Here is an 18,124-nt window from a genome sequence, read left to right as displayed (position 1 = left end):
CTTTTAATCAGGTTCCTCAGAAAATACAACAGTGCGTCTCCTTGGTAAGGGCCTGTTCTGTGTTCTTAGGAATGTAAAGCCATAAATAAAAGTTTTATTATATAACTATCAACTCTTCCCTATGCTCCCTAGAATTGCAGTGGTTTTATGTTCTACTCTGTGGATATTCTCAAGGTTACCCTAAATAAATAAAGCACTTCTTAAGTGAAGTGATACCTTTATCTGTAAAGCAGAGGCCTTCACTGTTTTGGGGCTTCTGATGTTTTTTGATGGTTGTTCTGAAGCAAAAGTCAAGTGTAAGTAAATCATGGCATAGTTTGATATTGATTATGCAAAATTGATCAAAATTGTCAACCTGTCATCCCATAAAGTCCAGAAGACATATAGCCATGCCATATATGCCATATCGCTTCAGTGGAAACTGGGATTAAACCTCATCAGAATTTTGTTGAGCGTATCCATGTTGGATCAAAGGAAGCAGGGAAGAAGCTATTCCAAAACAGGATTAAAGGATTGTCAGGCAGAATTCTTTCCAAACTGATATTTTATCTGACTGTGGGTTTTTATGCTCTACAAAACACCTTTTTGGTCCTTTTACTGTTGCATTTTTCCAAGAAACAGCAGTCCTCATTCACTGTATGTCTACAGCACTGATGGGGTTTTGGTTATGGAAGCAGATGAAAGGTGGTGCCAGCAGTACCCATTTCACTGTTTTCTGAACTAACTGTGTGACAAGTAACATGGAACAGTAATACATACCAGGCTTTGCTACAAGGAGCTTTTGGAATACTGAAAGGATCTAGAAATTTTATATTAGTGTTGTTTAAGAAAATATTTAATTAATTTCTGCAGAAGAAAGCCTGGTAGTTTTAAACAAGCTAAAGTAGTTAGATGTGTGGTTTCTGATTTTTTTTTCCCTGTTAAATTATCTTTCTGCTGAAAAGTACAGCTTAGGCTTGAAGCTTGAACTTCCCCATGTTTTCAAAACTTGTCTGTTTTGATCTAATTTGATCTCATGGGCATCTGAGCAGTTTTGCATGAGGGTTCCATAACTCCTATTATGGGATTGGAGAACAGAGAAGGGAAGAGTACTGTGTTTTTTCTACACTATTGTTTTTATCTATCAGTTTTTTCCCCTATGTTCCTTCTTGGTGATGCAGCTCTAACCAGACTGAACAGCAAACAGCTGCTTGTACAGTCCCTGCCAGAGCTGCTGCTTGGCTGCAGTTTGCAGTGCAGCTGCCTCCTGCCTTTCCCACTTCCTTCCCTCTGTCTATTCCTTAGCTCTGCCAGCTGCGCTCTTTTCAAATGTTCAAGTTTTCTTAGTACAACACAGGACAAGAGCTCAACTTGTTCTGTTAGCTAGATTAAATTGGAGAAGATCTTGTCACTACATATGCTTATCTAATCTTGTGGTCAGCAGGACCAGCACATAATTACCTTCAGAGACTTGTCAGGCTCTATATTAGACAAGTTAGTTTTACTCAGTCACATGAACAAACTTGTATAGATTTATATGCATGCGATCTGTTTGTACTAGAGTCGCTTCCAAAACCTCCCTGCTCACAGAGCTACAAACTCTGCTTTTATAGAAGGCAAATATCTCATCTTCTTCAATTAAAAGGCCCTTTTATTTCCTGAGTGAGACTGTCTGCCCTTCCCTGCACAGATCATGATGTGATTTTTCTTCATCTTATGGGTGGGTAAACAAAATTACATACAGGATAGTTGGTGAAACTTCACCTGTATCTTGATTTCTCCTGGGTTTTTGATTTCTTTTTTTCCAACTTCAGTACCATTGCTTGTAAAAAGCAGTGGATTTATAGGTATCGTACTACCTATCTGAACACCTCCTAGTCGCGGTTATAGAGGGATTCTTGGTTTTGTTTCTGTTCTGTGTCACTGAAATATCTTCCTCCTTTGTGTCAGTGAAAGAACAAGGAGGATCCTCTCTTTCTGGGACACTGTCTCCCAAGGTGGCTGACAGGGGAGGAGGCCATATACTCCAGCATCTAGGTTGGCTTTTTGGCCAAGATTCCTGGTGTTTAATTTCATGACAGGGGAAAACAGAGTAGTGTTCATTCATGTCCTACAGGCCTGCCACTAATGTCTTCTATTTCTTTTTGTTTCAGAATTATTTGAAGCATTTTACCTCAGCTGAACATAAGTACTTGAGGAATTTTACATGTAATTCGGTTTCAGATTTAGGTAGAATCAAAACTGTTTCATTTAGGATTTTACTGTTGTTTGAATTGTTGGAGATATAACATGCTTGTGCCCTGACCTCCCATCCCTGCTTGCTTTTCTAAGTTTGATAGTGAGGAATAGCTAGGGACCAGAACACCAACTCTGCCGTCTGAAATACCTGCACTTTGGGAACAGCAGACATATCAATATTTCTAAATGTTTAATTTGAACAAGAAGATTGCTGGCTTGCTCTCAGCAAACAATGGTGAGCTATAAACAATGTGTGCTTTGTTGTTTTATTCAGACAGTTGCCCCTTCATGGAAAGTGTCAAGCAGCTGTCTGCAAGGAATAACAGATGATGTTATGATTGAGGCACTTCCTTTAGTTTCCTTGGGATCAGTCACTTTCCTTGATGGTCACTTACACTCTTAGTATAGTCTCTTTCAAGAAGCATGGATGAGTTCACAAACAATGGCTTTTCCTAAAGCTACAAGCATAGGATTCCTGACTGTGTGTCTTCTTCCCCCTTCTCCCACCTTCCTAAGTAAGATTATAGGTACATATTTGTAATATGTAACTACAGTGTTAGGTACCAGCAGTACCTAATGTTTCATCTGCTTTTTTTTTTGGTGGGTTTTTTGGCTTTGGTTTTGTGGGGGTTTTTCAAACAGGAAAATGAGCAGAACTTAACTGCATTTTAGGACTTGATTCCTGATGGGCTGGATTTTTGTCTTCACAGGAGTTTTTGAAGATTCATGCAGTGAAAGAAGAAACAGCCAATGGCTTCAGAATCCGTGGTCCCAGAGCAGGGAAAACAAAATCTGGTAAAGGGAAAAAGGCGGCAGCAGCAGCAGCAAACTAGGTCTTCCAACAATGATGGTGAAGATGACATCTTTGTATTTGAAGCAAATGAGGCTTGGAAGGATTTTCACAGCTCTCTTCTTCACTTCTTTGAAGCTGGAGAGCTCTGCGATGTTACACTGAAGGTGATACTGTGATACATTCTTTGCATTTAACAGTCTGATGATTAAGCTGTGAATAAGTGTGCTGGAGCTGGCTGTGAATTTGGGCATGGGTATGGAAGCCATAGAATACCTATTGAATCTGATGCATCTCTAGATGTGTTTGTGGGTTTTTTTCTTATTTAGGAAGTTTACAACTGAAATGTAAACATTTAAGTTCTTGACAGTCTGAGAGAGGAAGTTCATGGCTTTGACCCAATTTGCCTGTTAAACAAGTTCCCACAGTTGATCAGTATTTTACTGTGAAGTTTCGGCTTCTTGTAGCCTCCTTGCTGTGACACACTTTGATACACAATTTTAAGTCTATTTTTGCATTCTGCATTGCTTTGCTAAATCTTTCCTGACAAAGAGGATTTCTGTAACAAATCTAGCTTCCAGCATTCTCAAAGGGGGGAAAAAAAAGCCAACAGTCAATTATGTTCTACAGCTGAGGAAAGAGTTAAAGGAGGAAGAGGAAACCAGTTTTATGATTCTTGCATAACATTTCTTTAATGCATTCTTTGTAAGTCATCTGTATGTTATTTGTATCCTGATCACAATAAATGTATATCTAGCATCTGTAACAGTGGTTGCTAGTGCCTACAAATATGAAGTACTAGTTAGCTGGCCATCTTAGTAGTGCAAAATAGTTATTTAAGAAAAAGAGATGAAGGAGATTTGCTTCAAGAGCAAATGACAGATGCCTTCAAGAGAAATCGTTTGTCTGCCACTTTTAGTATTAGGTATTAACAGAGAAAACCCTTGACAGATGTGTGTCCCTGGTCCTCCCCTGGTAGTCAGCTCATCTTTCTAAAATGCTTGGGAGACAATGGGAGTATGTGAGAGGAAGAGGGTATCTCTCCCTCCTGCTCCAGCAGACAACAGGAGTAGAATAAGCAAGAGCATTGTTCTGTTCTGCTTTGCAACAGGTATTAGGTCACAAGCACTGGGCAGGCACTAGAATAAGTGCAGTGGCTCATAACAGTTCAGATAATCCTCATAGGACATGGAATGACAATACTGAAGCTGCTCCAGACAGCATGAGAGCCATGAAACAGAACTGGCCTGACTGCTCATTGTCAGGTCTTTTTACATATGTCATTTTAAAAGGTGGTTTGGGGAAGAAGGTACATGTCACAACTCTTAACAACCCTCTTACCTTTTTTTGACCTCATCTCTTTTCTCTCTTCCCGCTCACCCTTGCCAAAAAGGTAGAAAGTCTTATTTTATAAACATAGTTAAATGTATGCTCCTGCTAGGGAAACTTGCCTTGTAAAACACACTTTACTGTGGCTGCATTTTAACTTTCACTAAGTTAGGCTTATATTAATGTCCATTTGTATTATTTGTGTGGAGCTACTTCGGTAATTTAAGAGAATTAGATTGCTTGACTTGACTTCCAGTCTACAAGTGGAGCCTATGATTAATGGAGGCTAGAGCAGCTGTGTACATCTTACATAAAGTTTCTGAAATCAGTGATTTTCAAGTAACTAGTAATAAAACTGGAGCTAGAATTTTCTGGAGGGCTTGATTTTTCTTTCTGTAGTGCTCAGACATTTCTCATGTTTTAGGAATAACTATTTCTCCACTGAACTTTCTGCTTTTGTGCATGACCTCTGATAGTGAGCAGTTCTGTTATTGATGTTGTCAGGCCAATTATTGATTTAACTGCTGGCTGATAAGATAGTTACTAACTGGAGGGGAAGTCCAATTTCAAAATACCAAGAACATGCTAGATATTTTAAATGTAACAGATTCAAAAATTCAAAGGAAAGATCTAATTAGAGAGTGAGGAGGATGGGCAGATAAAAATCTCTGAAGGTGAAAATGGCCTTGGAGCTTTCCCTGATACAGCAGACCAGCTGCTAGCATCTTTTTGCATCAGAACTGTAATTAGCTGGAGTGCTCCTGTAACAGTGCCGAACTGTGGGGGGCACACAGGGAGACTTCCTCTTCTCCAAAGGTTTAAAAACTGGAATTTCACCTACTGTAATGCTACTGTCATATGAACAGCTCCCTGTTAGAAGGTGAAGAGTGGCAGATACATACTATCTGCTTTTCTCTTGTTGGTTTGGGTTTTTGTTCACTTGGTAGGACTATGAATTGCTCCTTCTGATCTGATTAACTCACACTGAACTATCTTTTCCTCTCTTTTAATCTGTGTATTCTTTCATATGTGTTTGCTTTCTGTACTCGATTTACTACTCACCAGGCAGGTTACACGTGTGATAATATAGTTTTAAGGGTAGAGTTACTGTGTATTGAATTAGAGCTAGAAAAAACCTCTAGATCATCCTGTATAATGCATAATTTTTTTTTTTTGAAATTGCAAGATGGCTCAGTAACACCTTCATCTGAAAGTGAGCATGTAATTCAAGTCTGTCAGGGAAACTGGTTACTTCAGTCACCCATCCCCTTATGTTAGTGCAGACTGCAGAATGACATGCTGTAGGAAAGTACTCCTGTAATACAAGTTAGTAGTGGATTGTTCATTTACCTTAAGTGTTTACATTCCCCTTTTAGTGTAACTGAATTCTATAATTTTGTTAGTGAAAAGCTTAATTTGCACATTTTCTGATCAGAATTTTGAAAAAGACATTGTCTTTATGGGGAATACCTTATCTTTTGTAGCTAAACACCTTCTAAAAATCTTGAAGTGATTGGTAACTTTCATCAATTCCTGTAATAGCTGTTACTGCAGTGGTTTTACAGGAATTTGCTTCTCTAAACAGCTTTATCAATTCCTCAACAGTAATACAAGTCCGGAGGGTTAAATTTAGTCTAAAAATATCACTTTACAATCCCTCTGTCTATGAATACACATAAACTAAACAAGAGCCTAGCAGTCTTCTGTCTCCAAGATGCATCTATAAGGTTTCTAAGGATGTTTAGTTTAAAAAATAGGACACAGCTCTTAAAGAAAAGTTTAGCACATCAGTGCTATTGCTTTCTTGTGTTACCACCCTGCCCTACTCAGGCAGCCAAGTTACAACTCAGATTGGGATACATTGATCTGTGTCAGAAGTACAGGGCAAATGGAGTTAATTTGTTTGAAAAAAATACAGTAACTCAATGCATATTGAACTCAGAATTCTTATTTCAGGTTAACTGTCTATGCTTTCATAGCTGAAACTGACATTCCCATAAAAGACTGAGGTTTGTTTTGTTTTGTGTTATTTTTTCAGGTTGGTTCAAAATTTATCTCCTGCCACAAACTGGTGCTAGCTTGTGTTATACCTTACTTCAGAGCCATGTTCCTTTCAGAAATGGCTGAAGCCAAGCAGACAGTGATCGAGATCAGGGACTTTGATGGCGATGCAATAGAAGACCTAGTGAAGTTTGTGTACTCCTCCCGACTTACTCTGACGGTGGATAACGTCCAGTCTCTCCTGTACGCTGCTTGCATTCTGCAGGTGGAACTGGTAGCAAAGGCGTGCTGTGAATACATGAAGCTGCACTTCCATCCCTCCAACTGCCTGGCAGTCAGGGCATTTGCAGAAAGCCACAACCGCATTGACTTGATGGAAATGGCAGATCAGTACGCTTGCCAACATTTCACAGAGGTGGTGGAGTGCGAAGACTTTGTCAGTGTGTCACCACAGCACCTTCATAAGCTCCTGTCCTCCAGTGACCTGAATATTGAAAATGAAAAGCAAGTATACAATGCTGCTATCAAGTGGCTGCTAGCCAATCCACAGCATCATGCTACATGGCTGGATGTAATACTTGCCCAGGTAAGGCAGACCAAGGTTCCTGGTGTCTGTCTTGTCACTGGTTTATATTTATAATCAACTGTTTGTACCAAGGTAGATCTCAAGATTAAATATGTTCTTACCAGTTGGTGACTCATCTGGTATTTACAGTTGTGAGTTGACAGTGGAAGGAGGTTAAATCTCTTGAGTATCAGGAAGAAGCTGTATTCTCCAGTTTTTGTAGAGAAGAGTATTCACTTTATGCTCATGGCTGCGAGGTGGGGTGCCAACAAAAAGCTGCTTCTTTGTTAGAGCAGAAACTCCTCAGATTTACACATAGTGGAGAGCAAAGCCATCACTTCACTTGGTTTGATACTACTGCAGCCTGAAATACTCACTTCCTCTGCTGGTAAGAATCAGTACTTAAAAGAGGAGAGCAAAGCTGTTGAGGTTTTTTACATAGCTAGGAAAGTAAAGCTGTAATCGAGATGTGTCATATCAAGTTTTGCTACTTCTAGAATATTCCATATATTTAATTAACGAAAGACCAAGATGTGTTAGCCCTATGAGCAGCCTAGGAAACGTGCTCCTGACCCTTCCGGGTTCAGTAGACTAGCACTACTGGTTAACTGTAGGATCTGAAAGGAGCTGGCAATTTAATCATCTAGACTTGATATGATTCTGCTTCTTCTGAAAGAAACACGGAGATCAAAAGGTCACTCAGCTGAACTTACATAAACTCCCTCAGTTATTCAAGCTCTATGTGTGCTAGTTATGGGAGTTTAAAATACAGTAATTGAGACAGGTATGGAGAACCTGTGCTGGGGCAGAGGGAGGTACATGATATGTGCTGCAAAATGTGCTATGATCTTAGCAGGTAAGATCAACTGTGCTGTTTCAGGAGTCACTGAACTCCAACTCGAATATTTTGTATTTGACAGAATTGCTAATATTGATGCCACATGAATAATGAGAGGTCTACTGACGTACTGCTGTCATTGTCTTCATGCATCATTTTTCACATTTCCTGATAAAAAGATCACAGCTGTATATTAACTGTCTCCCAAAGCCTTTCAGTTTCATCTAGACAAGCATAAGATTTTTTGTACAAAAACCCTTTCTTTAGTACACTGTAATTAAGTTCACAGGCAATATAATTTTAGACTTAAAAAATAACAATTTTTATTACCCGATTATGCTAGCAGAAGGAATTTACAGCTTTATTCTAGTCATGAAAACCAGAGTCTAGAACAAAGTAATGAAAAAGTAAGCCCCTTTCTGTAAATATGGGTTATTTGCCAGAGTATATGGAGCCATCAGTTGATCTGAACATTACTGCTAGGAGAAAACAGAGTTTCTTGACAATTATTATCCACATCATAATCAGCCTTACAGGTTTTGCTGTTATAATGAGGCTCTGAATTTGTCAGCTTTGAGTTCTTACCATACCACTAACCTCACAAGTCTGTTACCAGGGCTGTGGTGGTGCTTTTAATCAGCCTAAAATAAGCTGAGCCAAAGTAAATGAAGAAGTGGAAATGAAAGCAACTGGGCAAGGAAGAACTGGTATAGACACTTGCTTACTTGAAGACAGGGACATTTGCCAGCCATATAACAGCATTATCCTGCTGTTCTGAGAAGCACCGCAGATACTGGATTTCTTCACCATTGCCTCTGAACTGACTGGGAGCTGCTTGACAGCAGTTACTCCAAACCTTAGGAAGTCAGATGGTGGTTTACTTCAGTTCCCCCTACTAATAAACATCCCACCTTTGTGCCTGATTGTACTTCATAGTCCTCACTGTTTCTTTCACACGATAATGTGAAGATAAATGAAAGCTTTGCTGAAATAAATGGAAAGGGAAAAGGACATTTCAAGGCAGTCTTGGAGAAGCTGACCTTATTTCAGATCTGCCCTGTCACTGGGGATTGCTCTGGGCAGTAAATACCTGTAGTTGCACCCAGAAAGACTCTTCCATTCCTCCACCTGGTTTCTTCTGGGAAACTACAGGAAGGAAACAGAGAAACAAAAAGTTAGTTCTCAAGGTGGCTTTTTGTTTGGTTTTGTTTTTTAAATCCTATAGTCGAGTTCATACCAGAGAAAGGTGTTACTACACTAGCAATATCTCCTTGATAGAAACTTAGATCATGCTGATAATGTTTCCTTTTTGACTTGCCACCCACGGAAAAGGAACCATTCTAACAGAAGGCCTCTTTTGCTGGCATAGCAATGAGCTGGAAATCAATACCTCCGCAGACTAACCTGACACGGGCTATCCTGGTAGAGTCACAGGTACTGCCTGCATCACGCCAGGGCAGGTGCCTGTCCCATGGGACAGTTCTCCACTGCTGCTTAAATGCAAATGGTCGTAGCAAGCGCTTGTCACTAAAAAAGAACTGTTCTTGTTGCTCTTACTCTGGGGAAAAAATATGAAAACCTCTCTTTTTAGTGAAGTGCATGGGGCTGCAAGCTGACTCAGAAGCTCCATCTGTTACGCATGTGTCACTGTAAATGGTGAGACTCAGTCAGTTCAGCCAGTTACTTCAACTGTGTTCATTTCTGTTAGGTACGGCTGCCTCTCTTGCCCATTTGTTTCCTTATGGGTGTTGTGGCAAAGGAAGAGATTGTCAAGCAGAATCTAAAATGTAGGGATTTGCTGGATGAAGCAAGAAACTACCACCTTCGCCTGAGCAGCAGGGCAGTGCCAGACTTTGAGTACTCCATTCGCACAACACCAAGGAAGCAGACTGCTGGTAATTAAATGTGTGTCTGATTATCCAGTAGGAAGTGGTATGGAAAAAAGGCAGCACATCTGTGCAGGGTTAGGTGGCTTGGTGTAAATGATTGTTAATGACAATGCAAAATTGGCAAAGCCATTGGTTACCTCTCTGGTAATTAGGTAATGTGCTGCATTTTGCTAGCAGAACTTTAGCAGTCATTTTCTTTGTTTAAATCGTTATTTATCCTAATAAGCTCTATCTGCATTAAAGCCAGAACTGTTAAGTATGGTATGACCAGGCAGTATGCTCAAAACTATACTGAAAACAACAGACACCTTTTGGTGTGAAAAGGTTGAGCTAACTTTTAAACTCGTGGGCTAACCTACAGCAAAAGTAAGTGATGAATATTAGACTGCAAATCCTAATTGTTATGTTTAACAAAATCGTTTATCTCTCTAAGCAGAATCACAAAAAGCATGTTTAAAACATGCATTGTTTTTGCAAGAGCACAGATAAATGGCATAGGAGCATGCCAAGCAAAGTCCAAAATCCAGCATCCAGTTACGGAGGGCAACCATACCCCTTGGAGTGAAATACAACTCCTCCCAAACTGCATAATTTTCAGTTCACTCTGCTCTACAACTTTATCCCCCTTCTTCCTGCTAGTTTTCTGGAAACCCGTTTTGTCTTCTTCAGGTGTGTTGTTCTGTGTTGGTGGCAGAGGTGGATCAGGCGACCCATTTCGCAGCATTGAATGCTACTCTGTCAGTAAGAACAGCTGGTTCTTCGGCCCCGAAATGAACAGCAGGAGAAGGCATGTGGGTGTGATCTCTGTGGGAGGTCAGTTAAACCATTCAAGCAACCCTGATCAAAAGGCACTTGTTTGGTGGAATTGGTACTTTTACTACTTGTACTTGTAGAAATTCTACTACTTCACTTGTTTAACTTGAATGTTCCTCAATTTAGTAAAGCTTCTTCCCATTAAGAGGTTTTAATTCTGAAACAGTCTGAGAGCAGGCTTACTGAAAAAAGCATTACTGTAAACTGAGAGAGCTGGGGTTGTTCAGCCTGTAGAGGGCTCCAGGCAGAACTTATTGCAGCCTTTCAATTCTTAAAGGGGACTTACAAGAAAGATTGGGGTAGGCTTCATAGTAGGGCCTGTAGCAATAGGACAAGGGGTCCTATTTTTAAAGAAACTGAAGGAAGATGGATTTTTTTTTTACAATGAGTGTGGTGAAACACTGGAACAGGTTGTCCTGCAAGGCAGAAGATGCTCTGTCCCTGTAGCAAGGTCAGGCTGAGTGAGGCTTTCTGACCAACCTGATCTAGTTGAAGATGTCCCTGCCTATGGCAGGGGGGTTGGAACTAGATGATCTTAAGGTCCTTTCCAACCGTAACTATTCTATGATTCTATGTTCCTGCTCATTGCAGGAGGGTTGGACTAGATTGCCTTCAAAGGTGCCTTCCAACTCAAGCTAGTCTGTGATTCTATATACAGCCTCTGTATACAGCCTCTTGCCTTAATATGTGATTTATTTTTATAAATCCATTTACAAAGAAATGGCCTTACACAGCAGAGTTGCCCAGAATTTGCTAGTGCCCATATTAGCTCCCTTCATACTTAAATCTATACAGTCAAGTCACTAAGACCATAACTCTTCCAAGGAGAGACCTACCTTTATTTTCGGGTCTGCATCTTCTGAAGCCAGATCCATGAAGTCCAGGGCAGCTTAACACCTGTGATCATAGAATCACAGAATAGTTTGGGTTGGAAGTGGTGAAATAATAAACTAGTGGGGTGTATTACTGTGCAGAATTTGGATGGAAACATTAAAAATCATCCAGTTTCAGCCCACCTGCCATGGACTGGGACACCTTCCACTAGACCAGGTTGGTCAAAGCCCCATCCAACCTGGCCTTGAATACTGCCAGGGATGGGACAGCCAGAGCTTCTCTGGGCACCCTGTGCCAGTGCCTCACCACCTTCATAGTGAAGAATTTTTTCCTGATATTTAATCTAAATCTCCCCTCTTTCAGTTTGAAGTCATTTTCCCTTGTCCAGTCACTACATGCCCTTGTAAAAAGTCCCTTTCCAGAATTTTTGTAAGACCCCCTTTAGATACTGGAAGTTGCTCTAAGGTCTCCCCCTGAGCCTTCTCGAGGCTGAACAAGCCCAGCTCAGCCTGTCTTCATAGGATAGATGCTCCAGCCCTCTGACTATCTTCATAGCCTTTGGATTCACTCCAACAGGTCTATATCCTTCTTATGCTGGGCTTATGATGCAATTTTTCCTTGTACACGATAGCCCCTGTGCTGCTCCAGCAGAACAGCAATCTCCTCCACAACCCCCTAGAAAATCTGGTGAGACTGATAAAAATGTCCAAAAATGATCTGACCTCCAGTACTCAAGAGATTTTGTTTTTTGTCTACATAACCTCAGGGTTTGTATAACAGTCCACATTAGAGCAGATTTCTGGTTGAATACAACATTTAAAAATACAAAGTCCATACTTGTTAAAAACCTGATACTGAAAACATTTGAAAACGTTAACCTTTGAGCTTTTTGTCTCCAGATAGGCAGATATTACATAAATGAGAAGTGACACATTGCCAAGCAATATGTGTTTCAAAAGATGTTTATGTGTTCAGGTAAAGTCTATGCAGTAGGTGGACATGATGGAAATGAACACTTGGGAAGCATGGAAGTATTCGATCCTCTCACAAACAAATGGATGATGAAGGCATCAATGAACACGAAGAGGTATGGGTCCCGTGATCCAAAATTTAAGCCCTAGTCTGTGACAGATGATTTTTTGCTGATGCTGAAAATAATCACGTCTGTCCTGCCTTTTTGTTTCCAACCTTTGCTATTCTTAGGATTTTTTTTTCTTATTCTGGGGCTTCATGCTAATACACAGCTTGATTTACTAGCTGTAAAGCAAACACAAATCTGCATCACACTTGCATCTATCACATATTTGCACAAAGTTGTGCATAACATACTGTAAATATTTCAGTGCAAAACTGCATAATCCCTGAATAGGTTTCTGCTTTGGCTTTCTTTTATTGTTCTATTTTCCTTTTCTTTTTTCCTTTTCTTGGGGGGCTGGCTTTTGGAGCACTTAGCTCTTTGCAGTCCAGCTGTGCTTACATTCTGGTATCTGGGGCCTTTCTGCTATGCCCAGTAAAGAACTCAAAACTGACTAACTGGTTCTGTGGGGGTTTTTTGCTCTTTTTAAGAATGAGCAAGACAAGTGCCAGCAGAACATGCACAGTGGGATACTTCATGCCCAGGAAACAAATAGCTGCCTATGCTTTTGCCACAAAAGGCCAGAAGAACTAAAACATTGAAAGTCAGCCTGAGGGTTTTTCTTGCCTTTTGACATTTAAGATTCTTTTAAGGAGCTACTGGACTCACAGATGTGTAATTTTTTGTTTCTGCTGTCATTTAAATCAGCCTCCTTAATTCTGCATTCCATTTTATTATTTGTTGTTTGTAAAAGCGCGATTGAAATACCGAGCATGGCTAAGTTCTAAACCTGTGACCTGACCAAAGACAAGACCCAGACTCCTAGAAGGGGCTTCTTGCTTCACTTCCTCCCTTCTGCCACCACCCAGGGCATATTTTCAGCAAACTTCCTGCTTACATTATAGACCATGCTTTTAATTTTGTAGCACTGACTGTACGCTCCTACTGGTACATTCAGTAGAAAAAAGAATAAAAATCTGACAACTACTTTAAGACAGACCTATTGGAAAATAATAGAATGGAAGAAATTGCAATTAAATCTTGCTAAAGGTCAGTCATCGAACACCTGGCACAGGTTTGCATTTTAATACGTATCAATATCACCCCCCAAAAATCATCCCAAAGAGTAGCAGCAGCTATACCAACAAAGTTAAAATCATCAGGTTTTGGTTCCCCATCAGATACAACAAAAAAAGATACGAGGTGTCAAATTCACTGCCAGCATAGAGAAACCCAGGTAACTAAGACATCTCATATATCGAAGCATATAAGTAGAGGACTTGGGCTGTAAGTGACATGCAGTCAAAACAGTATTCCATACCTCCCTGCCTTTAGGTTTTTATTATTTTTGAAACAGGAGCTTTGTCTCTTTGCAGTCTAAAAATATTCTAGCTGCAACAGTCCTGTTCATGGGTCAGGCAGTAACATACAGGGACATGGGAAAGCTGAGGTGAAGGTGAGATAAAACTCAATGAGAGGCTGCAAACAGAAAAGACTTTGAGGATAAAGCTGCAAGCCTGGCACAGGTGTGCCTGCCACAGTGACTGGTCGTAGTTTATTACAAACTGCACTTTTTTAAACTTCATTACTTTTTCTCCATTGTTTGAAGCAAGTGCCAGTCAGGTAACATTGCACTTCATGTGTCTTTTCCATTCCCTTTTTCTAAGGATTTGCACTGAGATATTGATCCTATGGTTTTCTTAGGAGAGGAATCGCACTTGCCTCTCTGGTTGGCCCCATTTACGCAATAGGAGGTTTGGATGACAACACTTGCTTCAGTGATGTGGAAAGATACGACATTGATTCCGATTGCTGGAGTGCAGTTGCCCCAATGAACACTCCCAGGGGAGGAGTTGGCTCTGTAGCCCTTGTGGTAAGTGACTTTTTCCTCCCAAAGTGGGGCCAACCAAGGAGCTGACCAGCTTTTCAAATCTTTTACAAAGCAGAACACAAACCAAAATGCAGCTGGTGGGTCTGAGCACCTCCAGTCATCAAAATCCTATGGAACCGTGCACAAGGTGAGGCTATTTAGGATAATACTCATGTCAAATTGATCTACATGCCCAGTTTCAGCAGTATTTGAGGTACTGGGAGCAAGTAGCCAGACCATTCTAACATCAGGCTAATGAAGACTGATTTGTCATGGTTACTATGTTTAAAGGTAGTGAACACATCTGCACTTAAATCCCCCTGCCACTATGTATACTGTGCAAAATACAGTACTACGTACCTTTTTCACTTCTTTGTTTGCAAGAGAGCATCGTTAGAGAATTAAGTTTGTTGCCAGAATTCTGACATAGAAGTAAATAATTGGGGCTGTATGGATATACCACATTTGCCTGTAATTGTAACAAGGCTTATGAAAAGCTGAGTAAATAGATACACATTACACATAATCTTTCATTACACAACTGTTTTCCAGAACCATGTTTATGCTGTGGGCGGCAATGATGGCGTAGCATCTCTTTCCAGTGTGGAGAAATATGATCCCCATTTGGATAAGTGGATAGAAGTGAAAGAAATGGGTCAGCGAAGAGCTGGCAATGGGGTCAGTGAGCTCCATGGCTGCCTGTACGTTGTCGGTGAGTAGAGATGTGGTATTTTGTAGTGCTCTTTTTGCCAAGTACTGGCATTTGGAAAAGGCTGTTGTTGATAGAGGAACTGATAGGTAGACCTGACCTGTACTTTGTATTCTTGGGCAGGAAAAGAAAGCAAGCACAACCAGGGCACACTTACATGAAAGGATGTTAGTGAGGAAATAAAAAGCAGGTCCTAACCTACATTTCAGGGTGCCTATACTGTTCAGGACAGTATGTCCATACAGAAATCCTCTTGAGATTTTCCTTTAGGAAAATTATTAAGTTCACATACTTTCAAAGCACTCTATTTCTATTTTGAGCTTAAATAGTAGCTTTTTCACAAAGTGATTACACTTACTCCACAGCCTGTTTTCCTAGGCCTGTCTTGATCTGCCCTACATTGCATTTACCTGCTTTCCTAAGGGAAGAAGATGCCAGGCAGATACACCATAGTGATAGCTGCAGTGTTCTGCCTAGTGTATCATCATAAGTGATTAAAAAAAGCTTTGAGTAGAATGCTCCTCTGCCACCTGCCCCAGCAAGGGGAATGCAGTGCTGAAGTCTAATTTGAGGATTTTTCCCTAAAGTGTTCAGCAATGCTGTAATTTGAAACCACCACAAGAGGGTGTGCTGCTTAAGCCCAAATAAATCAGGCCCATCCTTCTACTTGTCTTAGTTTTTTTCTATTCCAAATGAGAAGTTGTTTCATTGTAATGATGTGTTAAATGCATTTAAGGAGGAAAATAGAAACACCTGTCCTTGCAGCTTGAGTAGAGCACTGTCACACTGGGTGATGCTTACATGGTGACAGAGGGAGGGCCATTAGATTAATTTTTAGAAGCTTGTGAAATTCATGTAAAGAGCTGGAGCTGGACACTAGCCCACTGAATGCCAAAAAAAGCTCGATAATGCCAGTCCTGGATATCTCTGGCACTAGAAGTGGCTTAAAACTGACAATGTGATGATTCTTTGCAGGTGGCTTTGATGACAACTCTCCCCTGAGCTCAGTGGAGCGGTTCGACCCACGCAGTAACAAATGGGAATATGTAGCAGAGCTTACAACTCCGAGGGGTGGTGTTGGCATAGCGACACTGATGGGTAAAATCTTTGCAGTTGGAGGTCATAATGGCAACGTGTACCTGAATACAGTGGAGGCATTTGATCCCATAGTGAATAGGTAACTTAAAATGCTTTATTTGGCTTAAGACAATGAAAACATAACATAATAGAAATAGCATGCAGCAGGAGTCTAGCTGCTGTTTCCTGGTAGTAATTGAGTAATATCCATGACTAGCTACATTTATGCCACTAGGTTCTTCTTGTAAATACTTAAGCACCTCCTCCTTCTACCTCTTTCTCCACCCCTTGTCCTCTTCCCTTCATTCAGTAAGAATCTATGTACTTCGGGTTGTTTCAGTCTGATTTCACACTAAATTTACTAGTGAAATAATAAGAATAAACCAGCGGGGTTTATTATTGTGCAGAGTAAACAGCTAGGTTGTATAATAGAATTTCAGATGACTTTGGAAGGTCCCTTCCAACCCATACTATTCTGTGATTCCGATACAGAGAAGAAACAGTCAGAAAGGACAGGAGCTTACTTTTCTTGTTTCCTCTGCCATCTTCCTCAGGTGGGAACTCGTCGGCTCCGTGTCGCACTGCAGGGCAGGGGCCGGCGTGGCTGTGTGCTCTTGTTTCAGCAGCCAGATCCGGGACGTGGGCCAGGGATCCAGCAACGTTGTTGACTGCATGTGAGCTCTGCTGCTTCCTCCGAATTCCAGAGGAATGCGAGCAGGGAGGCACTGCAGAGCTTTTAAACACCGTGTTTTGTATGGTAGCTTAAGAAATAAAACCAATACATTCTTGTTGTGAAAATGTTACCTTCTGCAACTGTAAAGCTTTTGGTGGCTGTCTGCCAACAGTGATACAGAAAAGCCTGTGAAAACATAGGATACAAGAGTGACTCACAGGAGAGAACTTGCAAAGAGCTGCAATCATTTGTTTTTGAGAGGCTCTAATTTTAGAATCATTTGAGGCAGCTGCTGCAGGAACTCTGTAATTGTAAACCAGGCATGGGGTGAGTGAGGAGAGAGGGCAGCAGGTAGTACTGCTGAGCCTTACCCAACAGCCCTGCCAAATGTTTTCTGAAGGACTTAAGTAACATTTAATAGAACCTATTTTCAGGAATATAGTCTTAAACATTTCCTAATTACAAGATCTTTGTAATACAAAGCATCTCAAATTTTGGAAGGTAACGACATCCCTATTACACACTAAAGTAACTGCCCACCTTCCAAGGGGCCGCTGGCAACAATGGAAATTGCATCTTTTCCATCTGAAACCTGTATTTCCAAGTACTTTCTCAAGCTAATACATTTGCTGGAAAGCTGAAAAGATCCTTGACCTGAGTTTAGCCATGGGAGTACTGGAATTCACAAGTCTTCAATCAAATTTGTAGTAACTCCTGCCCCTCCCCACCCAAGGCAAGTTTCTGTTTAGATATCATTCCTGAAGTAAGCAGTGTAATTTGTCTTAATAGGCCTCAGTGGTGTCTGAATCACAATTTTTAAACAATTGGAAACACCTATTAAAAGTTGCAGTATTCTGTTAAGACCTTTAAATACAACCCCAGGCAGTGAGATGTCCAGTTTCAGTATCCAGTAATTGTAACTCTAAAGGTACTGGCTCTTTTAAGGGAGTTAGATCAGGAAGCTTAGCATCAAAACAGGTAGATGACTTAAAGCTTACATAAACCAAAGACAATAATCGACAAAAAGAACTGGAAATAAACCAGTACTTATATAAAAATTTTAAGTAGAAACTCAGCAGTCCTGTGTACAAAGGTGTCTTGCATGAAGCCAGAAATCCTGCATTCTGAGTGAAGTACACCTGGAAAGACAGCAGATTCCTGTTCCTGCAACACCTTGAACAGAACAATTGACAATCCTTTGTGACCAAACTTTCACCTTACCAGCTTGTTCCAAGTGACCAGGAAGAGCAGCAGACTCCTCTGCATTCAGTACCATGACAGAGGCAGGACATCAAGAGTGTAAGGCACAGGCATGTTTTGCTGTTCAGTTACTGTCATTCAGCTTTTCTGTTTCATGTGGCTTGCACTTGGGTAGCACCCAGGGACAAAGCGAACGGTACTGTGAATAATGAACCATTGCAATAAATGTTTGTACTTCAAAGCA

At 40.7% G+C, this 18,124-nt stretch overlaps 1 protein-coding gene across 3 annotated transcripts in view; it reads left to right on the top strand.

The window, feature by feature from the left end:
• The window catches only part of KLHL8 (kelch like family member 8), a 20,306-nt gene extending 2,182 nt beyond the window's left edge, over positions 1–18,124 (top strand). For 2 of the 3 annotated variants that reach the window (XM_005146584.3, XM_031046790.2), the window contains exons 2-10: positions 2,928–3,174; positions 6,375–6,923; positions 9,449–9,635; positions 10,299–10,442; positions 12,252–12,363; positions 14,056–14,224; positions 14,774–14,933; positions 15,906–16,107; positions 16,562–18,124. In XM_005146584.3, coding sequence (XP_005146641.2) covers positions 2,968–3,174; positions 6,375–6,923; positions 9,449–9,635; positions 10,299–10,442; positions 12,252–12,363; positions 14,056–14,224; positions 14,774–14,933; positions 15,906–16,107; positions 16,562–16,685 — 1,854 coding nt within the window. In that variant the 5' untranslated portion in view covers positions 2,928–2,967 and the 3' untranslated portion in view covers positions 16,686–18,124. Of the gene's footprint in view, positions 1–2,383; positions 2,453–2,927; positions 3,175–6,374; positions 6,924–9,448; positions 9,636–10,298; positions 10,443–12,251; positions 12,364–14,055; positions 14,225–14,773; positions 14,934–15,905; positions 16,108–16,561 lie in introns of those variants that run through there. The other variant, XM_031046789.2, reaches the window with a different exon arrangement.

Source organism: Melopsittacus undulatus, chromosome 7 (genome assembly GCF_012275295.1).
Source record: "Melopsittacus undulatus isolate bMelUnd1 chromosome 7, bMelUnd1.mat.Z, whole genome shotgun sequence".
In the NCBI taxonomy this organism is placed as follows: domain Eukaryota; kingdom Metazoa; phylum Chordata; class Aves; order Psittaciformes; family Psittaculidae; genus Melopsittacus; species Melopsittacus undulatus.
Note: the sequence above shows the minus strand (reverse complement) of the source record. Positions and strands in the feature narration are given on the sequence as shown.